We start from the raw sequence: 21,805 nt of genomic DNA, 5'->3' as shown, positions 1-21,805 counted from the left end.
AGTTGTACATTTGGGTTTCACTTAGCCTCGAAGCTGTTTGGACGCCAGATATGCGTGTCATGCAAGTGTCCGCGCGGACGAGTGTCCGTTGGGATACACATGTGCGAGAGCAAATAACGTTGAGGCGTGTGAACAGACCGGCTTGTCTCTCTCTTCGCCTCCCTTTCACTGACTTGTTTAAACTACAATCAAAAATGGGAAACATGAAATTAGGCCCACATTCCTCATTTTGGCTTGTCCCACCCCCCTGTGATCCAGTGAGAAACGCAGGCCCAATAACAATAAACACTCGCTTCCTGGGCCTGACTGCCAAAAACAGGATGTTTGTTGCGTGCTGTAATTGACCCTCCTTGAAGTGTTAGTGGTAAGGTATGGAGGAGGATGCTGAAAAAACCCATCTGTTTTCACTATGGAGGAACCATGACAGTTCGCATGCATGCACGCTGGCATGCAACCCACATACGCAGATGTACACTGTTATACATAAACCGTATGCCAAACATATTTCTGATGCTCACTTAAACAGTTTTATGTTTTATTTGATTAATGCTGTTTTCTGGACTTAGGGGACAAAAAAAAAAAACAACAACAGACAGACATGAACAAACTGACGATGAAGCACTTGCTTTCGATGTTTTCACATTGTAACGGCACCATATAAACACTTGGTGGGGCTGTTTGTTCCTCCTGTGACTTTCATACTAAGGTACTTAGTATGAAATGTGCAGTTACGTGGGTGCATGGACCCTGGGGGGAAATGCCCTCTAACATCACTTTAACCAGGTTGTAGCTCATTGGTACATATTGGGATTTATAGTCATAGTACTAATATACCATTTACTATATTATGCCATTTACTACATATTTACTTTATGTATATTCACTACTGGCACAAATAGTAACTTTTAAATTAGCTGTGAGGAAATCAAATAAATAGAAAAGCCTGCTCATATCTGCTTCTCTTCCTAATCTTTCCCCTACTGTGTTACTCCGCAGAGGTAAAGCCTGTTAGGTAGACGACCCGTTCTCCTCCTATAGTGAAGCACATGTCCTTATATAAGCCGGGTGTCGCAGGGGGAGATAATTAGGGACCAGAAGATATGAACAGTACAGCTGTTAAATGTTTGCGCTGGGGCGTTTTAGAATGTGTTAAATCTAAAACACATGATGAGTGTGCATTAGGAGGAGATGAGAAAGTGTGTGTGTGTGTGGGGGGGGGAGGGGTGGAGGGGTGTGAAGGGCTGACAGAGTAGTAAACCCAGTGTTTAATAGGAAAAGAGTGAGAACAGGGACGAACTGAGGCAGAAGAGGTGTCTAGATGATGCAACAGTGACACCCAGAGGTCAGTATTTTAGACGAACACTTGAACTCTCAAAGCCAGTGTAATGGAAAAATGAATTGTTATTGTTGGATCTTAGTATCTATGAAGCAGTACTGTCCTACTATTAGGACAAACTGTATTTTGATGCTTTGGCAACATTGTTTTTGAAACCTTTATGCCAATAAAACTCCTCAAATGAAAATACTATTTAATTCAAACATAACTTGTAAGATTTTTGTGTGTTTCAGCCAAAAGCTTCTGCTCAGCACTGCTCCATATTCTTGGTTGTGAATGACATCTTCAGGTGAGTGCTGGTGTGTCCTGTCGAGGTGACTGTATTTGTTATTAACCTGCTGAAGTCTGTTTTCTATATGTTTGTTTCCAAATACTATTTTACTCTTTATTTATTGTGATGGAATACACCATAATTGTGTGTGTGTGTGTGTGTGTGTGTGTGTGTGTGTGTGTGTGTGTGTGTGTGTGTGTGTGTGTGTGTGTGTGTGTGTGTGTGTGTGTGTGTGTGTGTGTGTGTGTGTGTGTGTGTGTGTGTCTCTGGCAGGTCCGTCCTTAAGCAAGCTGAAGGAAACAACCCTGTTAAGTTTCTCATTCAAACCTTCACCAGGTGTTTCCTGAAGGAAGTGGCACTGCTGCAGCCTCAGGTAGGCCTCTTCATTTCAAAAAAAGACCTTAAAGTCAACGTGAATATTTGTTCCTTGTAGGGCTGCAACTAACGACTCTTTCCATTATGAATTAATTTGCCTCATTTCTTTTGGTTCATGAAATATCAAAAAATAGTCAATGTTGCCCATTATAATTTAAGTAATTTAATATAATTCAATAAAAGTACAAGCTGACATATTTAGATTTCTTGTTTGTTTCAATCAACAGCCCAAAACCCCAAAGATATTTAAATTACTATCATGTACAAAAAAAAAAAAAGAAAAGCAGCAAATGTCCACATTTGAAAAGCTAAAACAAGCAATTGCTTTGTTATCAGACTTGTTCCTGATGAATTTTATGTCAGTCGAAGAATGAATTAATCGGCTAATAGTTTCAGATATATTTTGTAAATTGATTATTATGCGGAGACCCAAAATAAAAACCCACGTTTTCTTGTCACCACAGTTCACTAATCCTCTGCTTTAGGCACATCTCTGTTTTTAGGTGATGAAAGCCAAAATGTTTAAGTTTGGAGTGATTACACGAAGCATCATCTTCTTCATCCCTATGATGTGTAAACACTTTGGAAGCTATTGGACAACTGTTTTGTTTTTTTTATAAATATGCTGCAGTTGTGAGGATACCACTTAAACTTTGGTGATGAAGCAATTTGAACATATTCTTCTTTAGTATTCAGTGCCGCGGGAGACACGGACTTCACCTACTGTAAAAAAAAATCCTGAACTTTACACCACTGGTTCGGCGATTCGTATCCACCATCTTTGCTGGAAAGTAAAGAGTGGTTACTTTTATGCTGCAGCCTTAGATACGCACGCACAGGATGATTAACGATTACCTCCGCGCGTCATTATCACTTGATCTCCAGCTGGGAGCCGACTGTTCCCCCTACACAGTCTGCACCCCTGCTGCATAGACAATAACTGCAAATCATCAGTTTGCAGGTAATGCCTTTGTACAGCTAAATCACCTGCAATTTGTGGAACCCACTGTGAACCTGTGACACCGATGTGTCACTATGTACTTTTCGACATTTGCTAAAACTCTCACGGATCCTCTGCTGCTGTACTGCGGATCATCCATCCACACATTCTGTGTGGCTGTAGGGAATTATCTGGCACTTACATGTCAGCCATTACTGTCAAAAGGCCAGAAAACACATGTGTTACGATGTAGGTATGATTTATTATCTGCTATACAGCTTTGCGAAAACAGTTTATTCCTTTTCATCTCTATTAACCAGTAGATGGCAGTGCTGCCGTGCATTTACACCGGCTTCAATTTTAATGGCTGGAGACACACTGCACTAAACGCTACCCATTACACGCTACATTACACATTAGCACCTACTGTATCACTGTTACACAGCCTCCCATTCAAAATGTCACTTTTCAGGCTTTCGGAGCGCACTGATGTATGAGTGAAGGTTCGTATGATTTACATTGACGAAGCTGAGGGAGAATTGTGCTTTGTGTTGTTTCAGACGAGAGTATCATTGAAGGCCTTCTTCCCACAGTCACCCCCAAGTCTGCTGGCTCCCCTCTTGATCGTGCCGTCAGGTCAGTGTGCAGATACACACACACATGTATGTGTCTTCACTGTGACACAATGTACAAAACCTTGCATTGTGAGTAGGAGTGTAATCAGGTTATTTTTTTAACGGTGTGTGCGCAGTTTTTCTGTTTCGCAATGAATGGGGTCTTTTGTGTCTTGTTCTGGCTAATCAATAATAGTTAGTGTATAACTGTGTTAAGGGTTTCATGTCAGATATAAAAGCTGACATGATGTGGAAAGGAAGTGACGCTTAGGTGCTGTCAAAATGAGTGTCATAACTTATGTGAAATCCATACAGAGGTTTAATGAGTCACCTGGTTTGTACAAGCTGCTTTTATTTTGAATCAGGGAAATCCCTACTCATCTTAAACAAACACAGTATCACCCCTTTTTATTTGTCTCATTAAGAAGACTCTATATTTTTTTCTATACCAAATATATATATTACTGTATTACCGGTGTTTATGTATGGGAATCTTTACCACTGAAGAGATACACAGTAGGTGAGTGCAGGAGCACAACACAGCGCTGCTTATCAGTGTGTGTCCAGACTGGCCTGTAGGCAGGAATGATTTACATGAATGGAGCCATTTAGGGACACACTGGAGCCCAGCCAGAACTCAGAGTTAATTATTATTTTGTGTGTGTGTGTGTGTGTGTGTGTGTGTGTGCGCGTGTGCGTGCGCAGTGAAGGGCAATTTTTCACCAGGGACTGAATGGAAATGGTACTATGAAAACTAGAGGATTTGAGGTTTTGTTTGGACTTTGTCCTTCTTCTGAAAATGTCATGAATAAAGATTTATAACTGCATTGTTAAAATACAGCGCGGGGGAAAGACCCGGATCATGATGTCAGGCACTTGAAATATTTGTTATAGTTTGCTAGTCAACCTGAAGTGTCAGTTAGGTGGGGTTTTAGTTTGTGGTGGGAAAGTTATTTTCCAGAGTATTGCATGTAACAAACAACACGCCGGGTCTAAAAGCAGTTAGAAATAATTGCTGGAAAACAGGAGACAGTAATTTCGGTTGATCCAGTTCCGCTTGGAAAATATGTGTGCCTGATATTACGGGTTGTTTCAGTTGCTACACATGCAAAATGGACTTGTGTTACCTTCCGGAGATCAGTAATTGCTTGTGACTTTTATGTGGAAGTGTTCTGCGTCTTAACTTGAGAATAGTTAAACAGATTGGGAAATGTGCTTATTGTCTGTTTTGCCTCTAGTTGTATGAGAAGATTGAAACTACTCTCATGGCTGGACGGCAAATCTGAAGTTACAGCTAACAGGTGGTTTAGTTTAGTGGAGTCTAAAATGAGGGAACAGGAGGAAACAAGTAGCCTGGCTCTATTTAGAGGTAAAATTTATTTATTTATTTTAAATCCACCTATCAACATCTGTAAAGTTCAGTTATTAAATATGCCATATGTAAGATTTAAGTCCTGTCTTATAATACATATAATGTTGTACATTAATAGTCACTGTAATGTCCAGGCAGTCTGCCCTCTTCTCGGCTCTGAATTTCAGCACTTTTTGTGTTTTCTTGCTCTGCCATCATTTAGTTTAGTATGTAGTTGCTTTTTTATTTATGATAGATGATACTAAAATGAGATTGTACGGAACCGGTAGTGGATTGACCAAAAAAAAAAAAAAAAAAAAAAAAATGTTTTCAGCCATCGTTGTGTTTACTTTTCAATTTGTTCTAACAACAAGTTCAAATACACAAACCTTGTCTTCCTCTCGTGTCTGAATGGGCGCAGACTGGACACGCCAATGACTCACTAGCTCCTGTGGAGGTCCAGGGTCGTATTAATAGGTGGAAAATGGACGGTGCTAGCTGGTTAGCATACTAATATTTAGTAGATGTCGCTTCAACATAAAACAGTCTTTGAAATAACATCAAACTGCACTTTCTTCACATTCTGTTGATCATTTTTGTAAGGTTTAAACCAAAAATGTACGCATTGCACTTTTAACATGTTACATCACATGTAAGGAGTATAATAATAATAATAACTTTATTTCTACGGCGCTTTTCAAAAACAAGTTACAAAGCGCTTTACACACATTTAAAACACAATATGCAACACTATCAAATATAATGATGAAATACAGCGCAAATAAAATAGACAAGAAAACAGACAGTAAATCGGTAAAAATGCAGTCAACAAAAGGCAAGTCTAAAATAGTGCGTTTTTAAGAGTGACTTCAAAAGAAAACGGTGTGTTAGCGTCCCTGATCACCTCTGGCAGGTCGTTCAGTAAGAGGGGCCCGAACAGAAAACGCCCGGTCGCCTTTAGTTTTACGGTTAGTTCGGGGTATGGTCGAGGAACGACCTACCAGAGGATCTCAGGTTGCGCGCAGGCTCGCAGGGGGGGGGGGGACAGGAGGTCAGCTCTATATTCAGGCGCCAGCCCCCCTGCCAGCCTATTAAGAAGAGGTGAAAACAGCTTTTGATTACTGGCTACTATGTGAATATTTGCTGGTATTCTTGGTCTTCTACGGAAGTAAAGAAGAAGCAATGTGAAGATTTCAGCTTGGACCCTGGGAAACTGCAGTGGGACCTGTTTTTATTTTGTGTTTTTAATACAAATTAACATAATAACACCAAATGACAATTTATGGTTTTTAGTAGAGTTGCATACTGGAACTACTTTTAGTCATTTACTGCACAGACACGATAGTGGTGTCAGTCTTCTTACCTAACATTTGGAAAGGAAGACAATGGACGTATTTCCCATGATTGTTATATATTATTTTAACAATTGACTAGATGGCTGGCTTTGACTTTTGTTAAAAAAAAAAAAAAAAAAACTAGTTGATTGTAAAATGTGCATATTTGCGCTACAAGTAATCATTAGGTTAATACACCTGAATCTGTTCCTGCAGAGATGCCTCAGGGGGCTTGGAGAAATCACCTGAACTGGCTCAGCGGCTCATTACGGAGACTGACAGAGGAGGAAGAGGAGGAAGAGGAGGGAGACGGAGACAGCAGAAGCACCAGGTTAGAGCGAGAGAGAGGCCCCTTCGCTTCATAGCAGAGAGGTCCTGCAGCACTGCAAAGCCTCTTCCAAGCATTCATTACAGGCTATTAGCTTGGGAAAGAGACAACTGTGGACAAAACGAGCGTTTGGACGCCCAAAAAGAGTGAGTCGAGGAGTGCAGGGGGGAGTGGACAGAGTTAAAAAAAAAAAAAAAAAAAGCGGGGAGTGAGCAACCTCGGTCGGGCGGATTTAGAGGAAAAAGAGGAGAGGGGGATGCAGATAAAAAAGGTTGGGAAAAGCAGTATGTTGCGTTGCTCCAAGCAAAGTTGCAGCTGCCAAAGTCCTGCAGAGGGTTACCGCTGTTTGTATATTCGGAGGCTGAAGGGGAAAGAGGGACGATGAGGAGGAGCGCTCTAACGATGGCGTTAGGCAAATCTTGACAGAAGTCCTCATCGCTCTTCTAACTTCGAGTCCTTCCCGCCGTTGCAGCTGTGCGGCCGTGTTCTCCCTTTCACAGCCCTCTCTGTCTTGAGTCTCGGTTCCATCCCGCAATCTTGCGTCCCCTTTTTACATTTTACAGCAATCCGTGACACCGATGTTCTTTGTTCTCCCCGCGTCCTTCGGAAATATTCTTTCTTTTCTTTTAGGGATGCGACTGACAGTTTATTTTCTTTTATTTAAAAAAAAAAAATTATGATTAACTATTAATTGTCTTTAGCAATACAATTATCTTTAAATGGTCCTAAAATACTTTAAAAAAAAAACGGCCATCACAGTTTCCCAGAGACCGAACTTGAATTATCCAACACTCCAAGAAACAAAGATACTCTGTTATAAGCCGTCAGAGGAGAAAAAGAAGGACATCTTTCTGTGCCCTCGGACATTTCTCAGTAGTTTCTGTGAGTACCGTGCTCTCCCGCCAATATAGCTGTATCTTTTATTAACGAAGAGAGTGAAGTATTAAAATTGTAAATCGTGGACATCGATTATGAGTTGCTGTTATTGAAAAAAATGAAGTCCTTTATATTTGCGATCAACTTTGTAGTTTAAGGTGTTTAATATGCTCATCCTTATGATGCCTCTCATTGGTTTTTTTTTAAATGTGATAAAATATCAGTGTGATGTCACACCTGGGAAGAAAACAACGAGATTCAGTATACTTCTGAGTCATATCTATATGAAAGCTTTGTCTCTCTTTGATCGTCCATTGTTCCTGTCACTTGGGGGGGAGGGGGGGGGAACTAATATTACTGGCAGTGACTCAGAGTCGTGGCTCATGAATAAAGCCCTTATGATGGAAATGGCCCAGACAGCCTGTTAACACTGAGGTCTATTTGCAGTGCAATAATATAAAAATAAAAAAAAACTGTTGGTTTTTATTCTAACTTTCTTTTCAGCATGATGGCTGTTTCTTAGACAAACAGCCGGCATATCACTTTGTCACAGTAGTTGGACAGCAACTTGGGCAGAAATTGCTTGGCTGACAATTATCAGTTGTATTTTTCAGCTTCGGTTCGGGGCAGGAATTGGAGAAGGAGAGATGCTCACATATTCACACACACACACACACACACACACACACACACACACACACACACACACACACACTCATTGGAAAAAAAAAAAAAAACTGAGACTGGGATGGCATTAGTGCCAGGCTATTAAGGATCCGAATCAGACAACCCAAATCATTTAAGTTTCTAGATATTAAACGCTTTTTATAGCACTGTTAGCCTCACCAACTTGGGTACTTCCGGCGTCATGCTGTGTTTTGAATACAACCAACGTTAACTTTTGAGGAAAGAATTGTATCACATGGTTCTCAGCCGTGTCTCACAGCCTTCATCTCATTTGCTCAGTTGTCATGTACGTGGTTTAGTTGCTGTCATGTGACAGGTATGAAATCACGTCATCTGAACCGCCGATGAAGGTCACGAGACCTATCTGAAAGTTCTGGGGGGAAAAAAAAAAAAACCCAGAAGGACTTCATTTTGAGCTTAAACACTGTTTTCCTGGTCAACAACCCGTTTTTAAACTCGAGGTACTTGATGATTTTTTTTTTTTTTTTTTGGGGGGCTGATATGCTGTTCTTTTTACGATGTAACCCGTGCAAAGCGCATGCTCCGTGAAATGACGCCCCGTGGTGCGCCGCACTGCCACCGGCCTTCACGCTTCCACTTGTAGTGGCACAGAAATGTCAAGAAAATAATCCGAAAAAAATCCTTCAGATCTGATTGCACTCGGTAGAACCAAATGTTTCGGCAGCTTTCGCAATGCTGAACGTCGGTTTCTCCTCCTCCTGTCCCGCAGGGGGCACCGCAGGGTGTTTGAGGCCTGGTTCCTGTTGGTTCTGTGTCACCACTGGGTACAGGTGGCTGCTCAGCTGCTGGTCACGTCCGGGCCCGAGGACTCTGGTCCCCTCCTGTGGCTGCTGACCTTCTACCACCACCCCACCAACAGGGGGCACCGCAGAGCTTTACAGCTGGTAAGATTGTCCTCCGAAAGAAAGAAAGAAATGACCGCCATCGAGTTGGAGTTTTGTCTTCTGCGGCCACATTGGTCCATTATAACCTAACGTGTAACTTAATGACATGACCCTCAATCTCCAGTTTGTTCTTTAGTTTTACGCGAACACGCTGAACTGTCACACGATGTAACACACGCATCGGGCAAAGTATGTCCCCGCAAAGATGATAGACAGGGACGACTTCTGCGATCGCATCTGTACAATATAAACATAGCAGAAATGCAATGTAGGCTCTAATTACATGATGGCAATTATTCAACAGTTGAAGGGCTGTATTTTTGTTTTAAGACTGGCAGTAGCATTGCAGCAGTGTGGACACACACACACACACACACACACACACACACACACACACACACACACACACACACACACACACACACACACACACACACCATGCAGGCGGTGTGTCCCAGGCACAAGAGGGTGAACGTGGTTATCATTGTACCTTCTAAATATCAACATACTAGGATTATCATTGTCATGACATTGGCATTGCTTTAGACTATGAGTCTATCATGTCATAATTTCATTTGGAAACCCATTTAAAAATAAATCATAATAATAATAATAATAATAATAAAAAATTTAAAAAAAAAAACAATCTCATTATTTCGTGTTTAATTATTGCTCTTGTCTTACCAAGCCGCTGCTGGGGTTAAATAGTAAAGAGCGGTGTCAATTTAAGTTCTGGGGCAGAAGGACGTCGGTGCCGGGGGTGGGGGGTGGGGGGGTGTAGAGGTCTCAGCTGGTCTCGTCTGCAGCGTGTATCAATAACTCCCCAACCATGTAAGAAACGCGGAAGGGCTTGTTCTTTGCTCCGGGCAGGTGCGTTGTCGTTGAAAGCCAGTGAACCAATACAGAGAAAGACGAATAACACATTAAAGAATAATAAATTATGGATGTGCCGCCCCCCCCTCCCTGTCTGAGAGGGGGAGAGGGTGAGACAGTGGTGAAGACAAGAGAGATACAGATGAGGGAGGGGGAGCCGGGTGAAAAAGGGTAGGGTGATGTAGTATTGATTTCTCAGCGAGCGTCTTGGCCCGCTGGCCTGAGTTTCGTCTCCGTGTCTCCCGTTTATCCGCCGCCTCTCATAATAACCCCCCCCCCCCCCCACCCGGTCGCCTCACCTGTTTTTACTGCCACCTCCCCGAGTACAATTCTACGTCCGTCTCACGTTAGGTTGTTTTCTTCTGTCATTTGTGCGTTACTGGTCTATCGATCTTCATTTGCAGGAAAGATACTTAAAGCAATGCTCTTTTTAAAAAAAAAATTTTTAAAAATCTGCTTTTTTTGTTTTTGTTTGTTCCAATAACGTCTTATTTTTGTCACCAGGTACGGGCCAATGAAGTCTGGAACCACCTGCACACTCTGTTCTCTGTCCTACCTCGTCCTGTCCCCTTCGACCGGCTGCAGTCTTTGGTCACTCTGCTGTTACCGCAACCTCAGCAGCCATCACCGGCTCCATTACTGGGCCTCGACCTCTTAGTTAGCTTTGCTGTTTTCTGCCAACTACCCCCGAGTGACTCAACAGAGATTTTACAGACGGTGAGGGAAACTGTTTTCTTCCCGTCCGAATCTGTTTTCAGTCATTTCCAGATTCTTCTGGTACACATGCCACGTTTTAACAAGTCATTGCACATCATGACTCACTGTTCATTTCGTTCTACTTCAAAGTCTTCTTTTTAGACATCTTTTGGACTCGGGAGTTCCTTTCTGACCTCGGAAAAAGCAATTGAATGTCCATTTTACAGAATCAGATAATCACACTCTTCCTCAGTATAGAATTCTGGGTTGTTGTTTGTTTTGTTTTTTAATTTCCTTTCAAATTTTAGACTTTGCTTAACAAAGTGCTTTTCTACCTTCACAAACATGCACACAGCTTCTATGCAAAGCACAGGTCTGGTTTTGGGAGGAACTTGGGAGTTCAGTGTCTCACGAGGGGATCAAACTGAACAACCCTAGCACCTGACCCACAGATAACCCCCCCCCCCCCCAAAAAAATAAATAAATAAATAAAAATGAATTCTGGATCTTTATCAAGACCCAACTTTTTTCACTCCACGGTCCACTTCGTAGAAACATAAGTCTGTGATGTACGTGAAATGTTCATTTCAAGTGAAAACAAATTGTGTGTTGTCTATATTATGATTTTAAAATGCTATGTTTGAATGATGAAATGTGTGACGCACAGCAATACACGCACATTGGACAAGAGTGGCTGATTTTTTTTTTTTTTTTTTTTTTTTTTTAGGACAAATATCTTTTCAATTACTGAATGTGATTCTTAAAGACAATTGGCAATTTTTTTTCTAATACAAAATCTCCACCTACACCACAATTAAGATCTTTTAATGTAAAATATCACTGAATCTGGACGTGGATAGAAGAGGAAATACACAAGCAGTTTCCGGAAGTTTAATTTTAGCGACCGTATCCAGAATCATCTCGATCGCTGTTGAAATTGATATTGTAATATATCATGAATATGAAGAAATACATGTCCATGAGATCAGTTTGGCTTTGGAAGGATTTTTGTCCCCCGTCTCAGGCAGTAACTTTTCTTCCTTTGTGTGTGTGTGTGTGTGTGTGTGCGTGTGCGTGTGTGCGTGTGCGTCAGTCCAGGTGGTAGCTCAGTCTGGCCGGCTTGAAGAAGCAGCACGTGTTCTCAGCTCACTGGAGCTCACACGAAACGAAGGAAGCCGCTTATCAAGCGACAGAGTTCATCTCAGGATCGAGGAACTTCAAACCACAATAACGCGCGTGCATTCAAACGTGAAGCCGTGGAGCGAGCGCGCACACTCGCCTACTCCTAAAACAGGTGAGAACGCATTACACACACCCCCCCACACACACACACACACACACACACACACACACACAGCAGTGAGTTCATCCTCGTCTCAGGTTTTTTTTTTTTTTTATTTTTTAAATCAAGGCACGTTTCCAGAATGTCAAATAGCCACGCATCTGTGTAGATGCGCTGCGCTGCAATGACAGGACCGTGTCAAAACAACAGAGCAAGGACAGATTACGCGGCGAGGCTACAATTATTACGCGCACACACACACACACACACACACACACACACACACACACAACCGCGAGGCCCCACAAGGACACTCGAGCAGTGACAGATCACAACTGCGACGAAGCAGCGGCTCGTACGGCGTGTCAGAATCCTCCCACTCATATAATTGCCTCACAATATAAAGCCTTCACGCTGCACACGCCGACTGCGAGACGTAGGCTCGAAGGAGAGGAAAGCCGAGTGACAAGTTGGGGTTTTGCGAAATCGCGGTTTGTTTTAAAATATCCCTGCGATGGAAAGCATATTCCGACAGCACTGAGTATGCGATGGAAATGGAAATAATGAATGTCGCTCATTGCTGGGTGTACTGTAATTATGTTCTCTCGTGTCCCGGTTTCTAAGGTTGAAGAACAACTCTCATCTGCAACTGTATTTGATTCATAAACGTAAGCGGACGCTGTTTACGATTCCACTGTAAACGTGCTTTGTGACCACTGGCTGATTACGAGGGTCTTAAAAAGATCGTTTTTTTTTTGGTGCCGTTTAGGATCCTTGTTTTGTTTTTGCTTTGCGCACGATCCGCTTGTTAGACAATGTGATCTGCCAAGTTCTTTTCAAAGTATTCAGTGTGTATCACAAACGCTGAGATTGTTTCTGAAATGTTATGAGGTCAGATTGGTTTAGGTGTCATTTCACTGAATCTGCTACATGAGGTCATTTTGATGTATTATTTTTTTCTCCCCCCCAATGTTCATTTTATTGCTAGGGGCGTAAAGTGTACAGAAACAAATAAAACAACACAGAAGAAAATGCGCCTTCATTTCTTTTCGTAATCTTCCCTCCAATACCCTCCAGCACCACGCTCATCCCTTTGCCAATAAAGATTCATCTCATTTCTAACAATTAAATGCAAAATACAAACAAAATCAGATAGAGAGCTTTACATCAACACAACATCCAATTAAAATGAAGGGATATAATATATATATATATATATATATATTGTACATGCGGTACAAGTGGTCTTAATTTGAAGGAAGCACCGTTAGACAATCAAAATCTTGAAGTATAATGGAAGACTTTGAATGGTGGAGGGTTCCTCGTTTGGCATGTTTGTACTGACGGGTAGATTCCATGTTCAACACGAGACAGAAACAGGACGGTTAAAGACCGTGGACGTCTTCCCCAGTTCTGCTGTCGCCTTCTTACAAGATAGGACAAAAGTTCAAAAACCCAAATCTTCTCATCAAGTGAATTGCGTATAAGGATATTGTTTTTTTTTTTTAATGTCTATTTCATTAATATAAATGTGCAGGATATTGATGCGACAATCCGGCTGCGGTATTTTGTAGTTTACGTATCAAATCAGTACAACAGGCTCGAGAGACAAACTGACGTTCAGGTTTTTACTCTGATGGACAATAATGGAATACACTTAAAGAAAAAAACATGAATTTACACTTAAGACAACATCATTTTATTTGAACACGAACACATTAAAAATTCACCTGTACATAAACAAGTTTTCCATTAGTTTGCGCAGCAGGTATTAAACTGTCATTTACACACATAAAAATGCCCCCCAGAGTCATTTGTGGTGTATTTTCAGGTTTGATCACCGGTCAGAGTGGGAAAAAAAAAAAAACCATTCTTCACCTTAAATATTTCTAGTCTAAACTCTCATGAACGAGATGGTGACTTTAGACTAAACAGACATGAACTCACAACGCGCCTACACAAACGGGCACTAACTTAAATGCTGCCGCTCGGGTTCTCGCACACGGTTGGAGGTTCCTCTTTTCCCATCTCCATTACCTATCGTTCTAAAAAAAAAAAAAAAAAAAAAAATCTGTGAAATGATGTCATTTTTTCCCCCATCTCGCCACAGAGACAATGCAGTCGGCGTCGTCTCGCTACGAACGGCTCGTGTCGACGGTGTTTCACACACACCAGCTACTTCTTTAGGCTCCGGTGAACAGAACTGCTGCGCTCGAAACGTTGCCAGCTGGCCTTGTCCGCGGAGTATAAACGCAGCCTTCTGCTTGTTCACGCCGCCGAGCGTTCCTGCAGCGTCCCGGAGAAACAGGAGGTTGAGCGCCGGACCCTCGTGACGCCCTCCGTGCCGAACTCGTGTCATCTCCGTCCCGCAGTCAGCAAACCTGGAAGAGGATGAAGAAATATGTACAGGTTGGAGCGTTGCTGAACATTTTTTTGGGAGATGTTGTCCTCCGCCTGGTGCGAAGACACACTGACCTCTGTGGCATTTAATCCTGACAAATATTCCGGTGCGGGTGTCGTGAGGACTACGACACACAGGTCAACTCGAGTTAAACAAACAAACAAACAAACAAAAAAAAACAACAGCTGAATGTTTTGACACTAGAAAAATAAAAAGCTGCCAGCACCTTCTAGTGGACAAACTATGCAACGCTGACGCTATTTCTAGCATCTTACTGCGAAGATATCCTTGAGGCAGTTCCAGTATATTCATGCTTGCGGCTTTCATCAGGGTCTTCATGAAACATAGAGTGGGTTTGAAACACATGAAAAAAAAAAAAAAATCCTAAATAAATGAAGGACCGCCAATCGTATACGAACGCGCACACGGCAGCCGACGGGGAGCCGGAGTTGGGTTGGGTAGATGTGCAATGTGTTTCATGTTGACCCCGATGAAGGCCACAAACTGAACTGCAGTCGGTCTAATACTCGATTCTTCAAGTGTTTCTGGAATATATATGCTGTTGACGTTTTTTTTTTTTTTAAATTTGATCAATTAATTGAATAATTCTTTTAGTCTAACAAAATAGCAGAAGATTCCTTTTTCCTTTTTGAAATGCAAAAATATTTCAATTACAGCGTTACGAAAACAGACAAAAACAACGATCCGTCGGTTATCGAAACCGTTGGCAGTAAACATCCGGACAATTTACTAATCCATTAAACAGCAAATCCTTTTCAGGAATCAATATATGTTCCACAAACTAAGCCCAACCCGTTTGATCAGCCGGGCTTTGCCGTCACAAAAGAATTGTAATGCCCCGAAATAATTACAGTCCTTGGTACTTGACATTTCTCTAAAAGTCTCCCTTTAGTGAAATTATACAAAACATTCTCTTGAAATATATTTTCAGTTCATCGGAAACCAAAGCGCCGGCTCTGAAAACTGTGATACCGCGCCACGAGTGAATGAATCGTTAGAAGGAAAAATCTGTTCGAACAGCTTTTGTATGTGACGTGTTAAAAACAACAACAACAACAACAACAAAAAAGGGGTGGGGGTCGGGGGGGGGGGGGCGATGTCTGCTGGGAGCAGTGGTGGTTTCTGGTTCGCTGGTGAGTGGACTGGACTCCTGTTCCTGCTGAACTGAGCCAGTGGTTCCATAGGACTGATTATCAGCTCAGTAGGCACAGGAAGCCAAGCCCGAGTCTCCGTTCTCCTTTTCCCACGAAGTGCCGGCTACGAGCGTATATTTGTTCCTCTTTTCTTTTTGCAGTTCCTGTAACGAAGCGAATAGCAAAGCCGACTTCGGCAGCATATCGAGCGCTGTTCCCTCCGCTGCGCCAAACCCGCAAGAAACCAAACTACCGTAGGTTTACTCAAACCGTCGGGATTGTTAAAGAGATTTCACCAGCTGGTGAAAAGGGGCGGTTGACACGGTTGAAACCTCACCGCCGCAGCGTCAGCGGGACAACTGGCGTAGAAAGGCTGCCGGGACCCTTTGAGGAGGCTGATCATAAAAATTGAAATATAAATCCATCAAAATCGCATTCCTCCAACCGTCTCTTACGACATACTTAAAACTGCAAAAGTGGCCAAAAAAAAAAAAAAAAAACCGACAACCCCACTTTGAAATAGAATCCAGTGAAACAGCTTCCGGAAATATTCTCGACATTAAAAGAGACAATCAGTCAAGTTTTAACATGCATGAAGAAAAGGAGACGCGGGTGTTGTGGGGGCGAATAAGTTTATTTTCGGCGTCTTTACACGACGTTGCTTTGTCCTTTAAAGTGCAGAGCACAATTTCCCTCCCATCAGACTGTAATAAATCACCTTTTAGATACAGGCTCCGATGGCAATTCCTCTCTTTTACAGGCCTTTGATGGTCATTACTCTTTTAACAGGCCCTAAATATAGGTCTAAAAATGGCAGGCTCCACATGGCCCTCATTTCTAATTCACACATCTGTCCTCGTTTAGTCGCCATTTTGTCGTTGTGAATATAGAGCGCTATAATACCCCCTCGCAGCTTCCACTCTAATTGACAAAAAAAAAAAGGCAAGAGCAGGTTTAAAATACATTTTCAGCCATCTGTCACTGTTTTGATGAGGGAGCAGTCGGACCAGAACGGTATAGATTTGCATTACGGTCGGCTGGTAAAACAAAAGAGGATCCCGGCACCTTGTGGCAGAGGCGATACAGTATGTTTAAACTTTAGGGGCGTCCGTCACGCGCGATTAATTCTTCGCGCGTAGCTCACCTGCAGATATCGACATCTGACGAGCGCGCTCAGCTGGAATGAGTTTTTCCTTGTTTAGCAGGGAGATGTAAATGGGGGGAGGGGGAGGGGAGGTTTGTTGCATAACAGTTCCCAAACCAATCTATTTCTTGGGACTTGTGAAAACAGACTTGGATTTATTGATCATTGTGTCGGCAGACAGCACAAGGGAAACGCAACCTTGCATGATAAACTTGCTCACATTGCTGAGAACGTTCGTCCTTTGTTTGCAGTGTTTTTTTTTGTGTTTTTGTGCTACAGCTTATCTTGACTAATTCGGGAACCTTCTCTCAGTACACTCTGTGATGCCTGAAACAAAAGCATGTGCTGTAACCCAACTGAGAATTGCTGCTTTTCACGTTATCAGTGGGTGTTCTGCAGAAATCACAGCTTTTTGTTTCTCCTACCCGAGACGAAACAATCGAAGCTCGTGTGGCACATTAAATCCACTGTAAGGAGCACTAAATCACTCCAATAAGGGGAAACTGACACCTAGATCATGGGAGCACCTTGAAATCGTGTTTGAGATTTCCATCTTTGATGCCTCGGTCTTGTTTTTCTTCACAGTGTGTGAGAATTCGTCTGCTTTACGGGTTTCTGTATCTTGGCTTCCTCAGGCTGAGATTACATCAAAAATCAATATGTATCAGCCGAGGGCGCCCGGGCGGCACTTTTCACTGCCAAAGTGATTTTAAGTTGAAAACCTGAGGCGTTTTAAGTGCTTAAAGGATGATTTTGAGAACTGATTTCATGATGGCCCAGGCAACCCTTTTTTTTTCTTTTTTTTTTAACCAGTTAACCTGCGCTATCTCACTTTAATGCTTTACTGCATTATTAAGTTAAAGAAACAGTTTGACATTTTGCCAAACATGCTGATTCGCTTTTTTTTCTAATGTGCTCACATCTGTTAGACGAATGTGAAACTGCAGTCAGCAGCCGGTTAACTGAGCTTAAACACAAAGACTGAAAACCAGAAGGAAAAGCTAATCTGACATGAAATCTTGTTCATACTGTGCAGAAACCTTGATGTCACTGTGAGGTTGTCAAGCAGCCAACAGGGACTCCAGGAAGTCACTGCACCTAGCCAAGAAATAGTCCCTCATAAAATCCTCCTGTGAAATCAAAGTCAGTTTACACTTCAGTTTTTAAACAGAGTAAACAAACAAAGTGAGTTAGTTCCAGAGGTGCTGGAAGGCAGATTTTGTAACCTTTGCTCAGAGCCCGTCTTTTCCTCCCCTGTTTCCAGTCTCTATGTTAAGTAGGCTAATTGGCTGCTGGCTTCAAATCAAACAGACAGTTATGAGACTAGAATCAATCTCCTCGTGTACGTTTGGGCAACATAATGCATTATCCAAAAAAAAAAAAAAAAGTTTAAAATACTCCCTTAAAGGCTCAGTGTGTAGGATTGAGGAGGATTCGTGTATAATCACCTAAAACTAAGAATCTTTTTTTGTTTTGTTTTGTTTTTTTGTTACTTTAGAATGAGCTCTTCGTACCGGCATAGGGATCGGGTCCTCTTCCTGGAGGACACCATGTTGCACCGCCACAGTTCTACAGTAGCCCAGAAGGGACAAACCAAACACTGGTTCCGGAGGAGGCCCTTTCACTTTGCCAGTTTTGCAACCATCATAGTTTCTCTTGCATCCGCGGGAGCAGAGCGTGAGTGAAGGCATGTTCAGTTACTTGCAACCTCACCAATAGATGCCACTAAATCCCACGCACTGCGCCTTTAAATTCCCATACCATTCATTAAAAGATTTTGTTTATCCATTTTTATGCCACACGTTTGAGTCCACGTTGCATCGACCTGACTAATTATATCTTTAAGGAAATATTCGTATGTACTGCTTGGAAGTACCGAAAGACTGCGATGTAACACTGCTGGTTTTCTATCATACTTTTTACACGTCGGCCGGAACAACGTTTGCTGCTAAGAGAGTAGCACGATGAAGGACAATGATGATGATGATGAGGGTGATGACGGTGGCCTCTGCTCCTGTATAGATGGAATATCTGTCAGCGGCATTAAGCAGAGTTTGGGTCTCCCCAGGCCTCATTAGCACCGCGAGTACAGTCGCTCTCCTGAGATACTTGGCTCTCGCCTTCGCTCTAACTACAGAAGCGTGCAACCGTCTGCAGCATTATCTTTTACGCTACGTAACTAAAAAAAAAAGGGAGACAGAAGCAGAGAGGTGGAAGTACAGAGCAAAGAGGGAAGATGAGAGGAGGAGGAAGAAACAACAGGGAAAGCGGGAGAGCGTAGAGTGGCACTCATTAGTAAAGTTGCATTTTAAATTTGCGACGGGTTGTTTTTTTTTGTGTGTGTGTGTGTTTAATTCTTCTGAGTGAGGGTCTCGGTGGAAAGTTTCACAGACTTGCAAGTGAGGCTGGGAGAGAGGAGAGCTTTTCAGACCAAACTGAAGGGGCAAACTGTGAGACCGCGAGGAAGAGAAAAGTGAAACGAGGCGAGAGCAGGAAGGACTGTCGAAGCAGGGAGCGAGAAAACTGCGGAGGACACGGAGGAAGGAGTGGCGTGAGTGAAATGTGCAAAACACACATCAGATAACTGGAGTGGGAAAATAAGGCTCAACACACTGCAAAAACCGAACGCCGCTTTTCGTCCCCCCTCTTTCTCTCGCACTTGTCTCCCTTTGTCTGCTTGTCTGGGTCATGCTCTCCTCAGGTGCAGAACTTAGCCACTGTGAACAAAGAGGAAATCAATCACTGTTCACCAATCAGCTAAGCTCTGTGTCTGGCTGGAGAGAGGATACAAAAACCTGTACGGTTGACTGACACGTTCACACTTCCGGTAAACACACTCTTTACAAAACACCCACAATTATTGAGCTCCCTCGTCATCCTTTTTTTTTTTTTTTTTTTTTTTTTTCCTGCACTTCCACATCACCAGCTCCTCCAACACAATTACACAGACCCTTAAATAATCATGTCTTCTTTAGTTTTGAATTTTGTGGGGAGGTTGGGGGGGGGGGGGCTGTGTGTGTGTGTGTGTGTGTGTGTGTGTGTGTGTGTGTGTGTGTGTGTGTGTGTGTGTGTGTGTGTGTGTGTGTGTGTGTGTGTGTGTGTGTGTGTGTGTGTGTGTGTGTGTGTGACAGCAGCCGGCTGGGTCAGGGCTGTGTGGTAATCCCTGGCAATGTGATTTTATCATAAGTCACAAATCAGCACGCCAGGAACCCTCACAGCCCAGACATGAAAGAACAAGATCTTCTGTCTGTCTATTTTTTTTTTTTTTCTCCCCTCTCTACCTACATCCTCAAGCTCACTCCGCTGCAAAACTGCAAACACTCTGAAACCCAAAAAAAATAAAATAAAATAAAAAAAACCTCGAACTTTTTCTGTTCTTCCTCCGTGTTTTTCCCTCCCTTACGTCTTGCCCCATCAGACCGCAGCCATGAAAGACCGGACCTGTAGATCCTCGCTCCCGCTCTCTCTCTCTCTCTCTCACACTATTTCCTTGGTTACCCCTCTCCTCGTCTCCCATTCGCCACGCTCGGCTAACCCGGCGATATGCCCCTCATTAAGCGGATCAAGAGGGATTCCAGAGGCATGTACCGGGGGGGGGGGAAGAAAAGAACGAGGGAGTGAGCAGGGAGGGGAAAAGGGGGAGAAAGAGACAGGGAGAGACCACCCTTCTCTTTTTAAAGGGTTGTGCTTTTTAGGTTTAAAAACACAGAGCAGCGAGTGCGCCCTTGACAGACATGTTGTTTTGAGTTAAAAAAAAAAAAACCCTCTCAGCCCGCCTCAGCCTAATCCCACTCTGCTGTGGTCTGTGCGAGGGTGTAAAAGGGTACAAGGGAAGACTGTTCTACTTTCAAAAAAAAAAAGACAATGGGGGGAACACAAAGTGAGCAGTAAAACATAAATCCATCTCCCCACAGTGCGATATGAAAAAGCAGTGGGGGGTGGGGGGGGTCTGTTCATCCATCATTTTAATTGGAGAGAGATCTGCACCCGAGCTCAGTTGACCAGCGTGATCCGCTGATGTTTACAGAGGCTTGTTTGTGTCAGTCCAATGGGAAGCAGTGGGAAAAGTTAGGATATTCATCTTTTCTTCTTCTGTTCGTTTTTTTTGTTGTTGTTGTTTGTTTGTTTTTGTTTTTGCTGCTCCATTTCATTTCTCCTGTACTTGTGGTAAGACTCCACAGGGAGGTGTAGCGAGGGAGTGACGGATGATGACAAGAGATCGGCTGGCACAGACAGATAGGTGCTACATATTTGTGTGCTGTACGTATGTTTGTGCTGCGTGCGTGTCAGAGAGATTTATCAGGACTCAAGCCAGATGCCAAGCACTTGTGGAGAAAGCCTTTCGCATCCTGCGCAAACGCATAAAGCTGTCTCACCGTGTGTGTGTTTGTGTCTGAAGATAAAAGCCTGTCTCGCTGCAGCTTGGTCACAGCCTAAAAAAAAAAAAAAAAAAAAAAAGGATTTAGTGCAGTAAGTCACTCAGGTTTGGTGTGGACAAGTATTTAGCAGCGCCTCGTGACGCAGCCGGTGTTGACCGAGGTCGGAGACGCCTCCCTTCACCCGACTGCAAAATAATAACATAGATAGCGGACTTTGGAGCTGTGAGCGAAAAGGTGGAGCGTGAAGAAATTTGACGAGGTTAAGTAATGTATGCTTTGATCCAAATTGAATTGTCTGTGAAGGCCAGACAAAGTAAAACAAAAGCGCCTTAAAATCACTGTTCTTCGTCAGTTTTGTGCTCTAACTTTATTCAACTACGTTAAGACATATTTCGGCGAAATCTGGAGCAAAGTCAGAAAGGTATATTTTTTTGTGTTCTGTTTGGTTAGAAAGTAGAAAAGCTCTGTTCGAGAGCTGCTAGAGTTCTTGAGTTATGTCAAAAAATTTCCAGAAACTTGTCAGAGCTGATCAATATCGTTACTAGATTTTGTTGACAGCTGTGGGGCTGTTTACAAGAAACACTTGAATAAATCTTAACCAGACCACACTTAAGTTGAAGAATTACTTGATTAGGTGATTAGAAGATCGACAGTCGATTAACCGGCAACGATTTTGATAACTGATTAATAGTTGAATTAATATTAAAACATTTCAATAAGCGACTTGCTGATCATTTCCTGGTTTTGGCTTCTAAAATGTGAGCAAGCTAACACTAGCGATATGCTATGTCAGATGTGAGTACAGGCGTGTTATATTTCTCAAATATTTAAATGATTAACATCAAACGTTTAATTATTA

The 21,805-nt window shown here is 42.6% G+C and overlaps 2 protein-coding genes across 2 annotated transcripts in view; one reads left to right on the top strand and one right to left on the bottom strand.

The window, feature by feature from the left end:
* fancc (FA complementation group C) overlaps positions 1 to 12,668 on the top strand; it is a 34,648-nt gene extending 21,980 nt beyond the window's left edge. Inside the window, exons 9-16 of the mRNA XM_069699544.1 lie at positions 1,570 to 1,625; positions 1,881 to 1,980; positions 3,483 to 3,558; positions 6,438 to 6,552; positions 8,843 to 9,017; positions 10,395 to 10,607; positions 11,685 to 11,880; positions 12,493 to 12,668. Coding sequence (XP_069555645.1) covers positions 1,570 to 1,625; positions 1,881 to 1,980; positions 3,483 to 3,558; positions 6,438 to 6,552; positions 8,843 to 9,017; positions 10,395 to 10,607; positions 11,685 to 11,880; positions 12,493 to 12,497 — 936 coding nt within the window. The 3' untranslated portion in view covers positions 12,498 to 12,668. The remainder of the gene's footprint in view (positions 1 to 1,569; positions 1,626 to 1,880; positions 1,981 to 3,482; positions 3,559 to 6,437; positions 6,553 to 8,842; positions 9,018 to 10,394; positions 10,608 to 11,684; positions 11,881 to 12,492) is intronic.
* Positions 12,669 to 14,071: 1,403 nt separating this feature from the next.
* The window catches only part of aopep (aminopeptidase O (putative)), a 75,659-nt gene continuing 67,925 nt past the window's right edge, over positions 14,072 to 21,805 (bottom strand). Inside the window, exon 18 of the mRNA XM_069699525.1 lies at positions 14,072 to 14,249. The gene's annotated coding sequence lies outside the window, so the exon portion shown is untranslated. The remainder of the gene's footprint in view (positions 14,250 to 21,805) is intronic.

Source organism: Brachyistius frenatus, unplaced genomic scaffold (genome assembly GCF_029030835.1).
Source record: "Brachyistius frenatus isolate BFR_SWC_R1_liver_20210118 unplaced genomic scaffold, ASM2903083v1 Contig_30, whole genome shotgun sequence".
In the NCBI taxonomy this organism is placed as follows: domain Eukaryota; kingdom Metazoa; phylum Chordata; class Actinopteri; family Embiotocidae; genus Brachyistius; species Brachyistius frenatus.
Note: the sequence above shows the minus strand (reverse complement) of the source record. Positions and strands in the feature narration are given on the sequence as shown.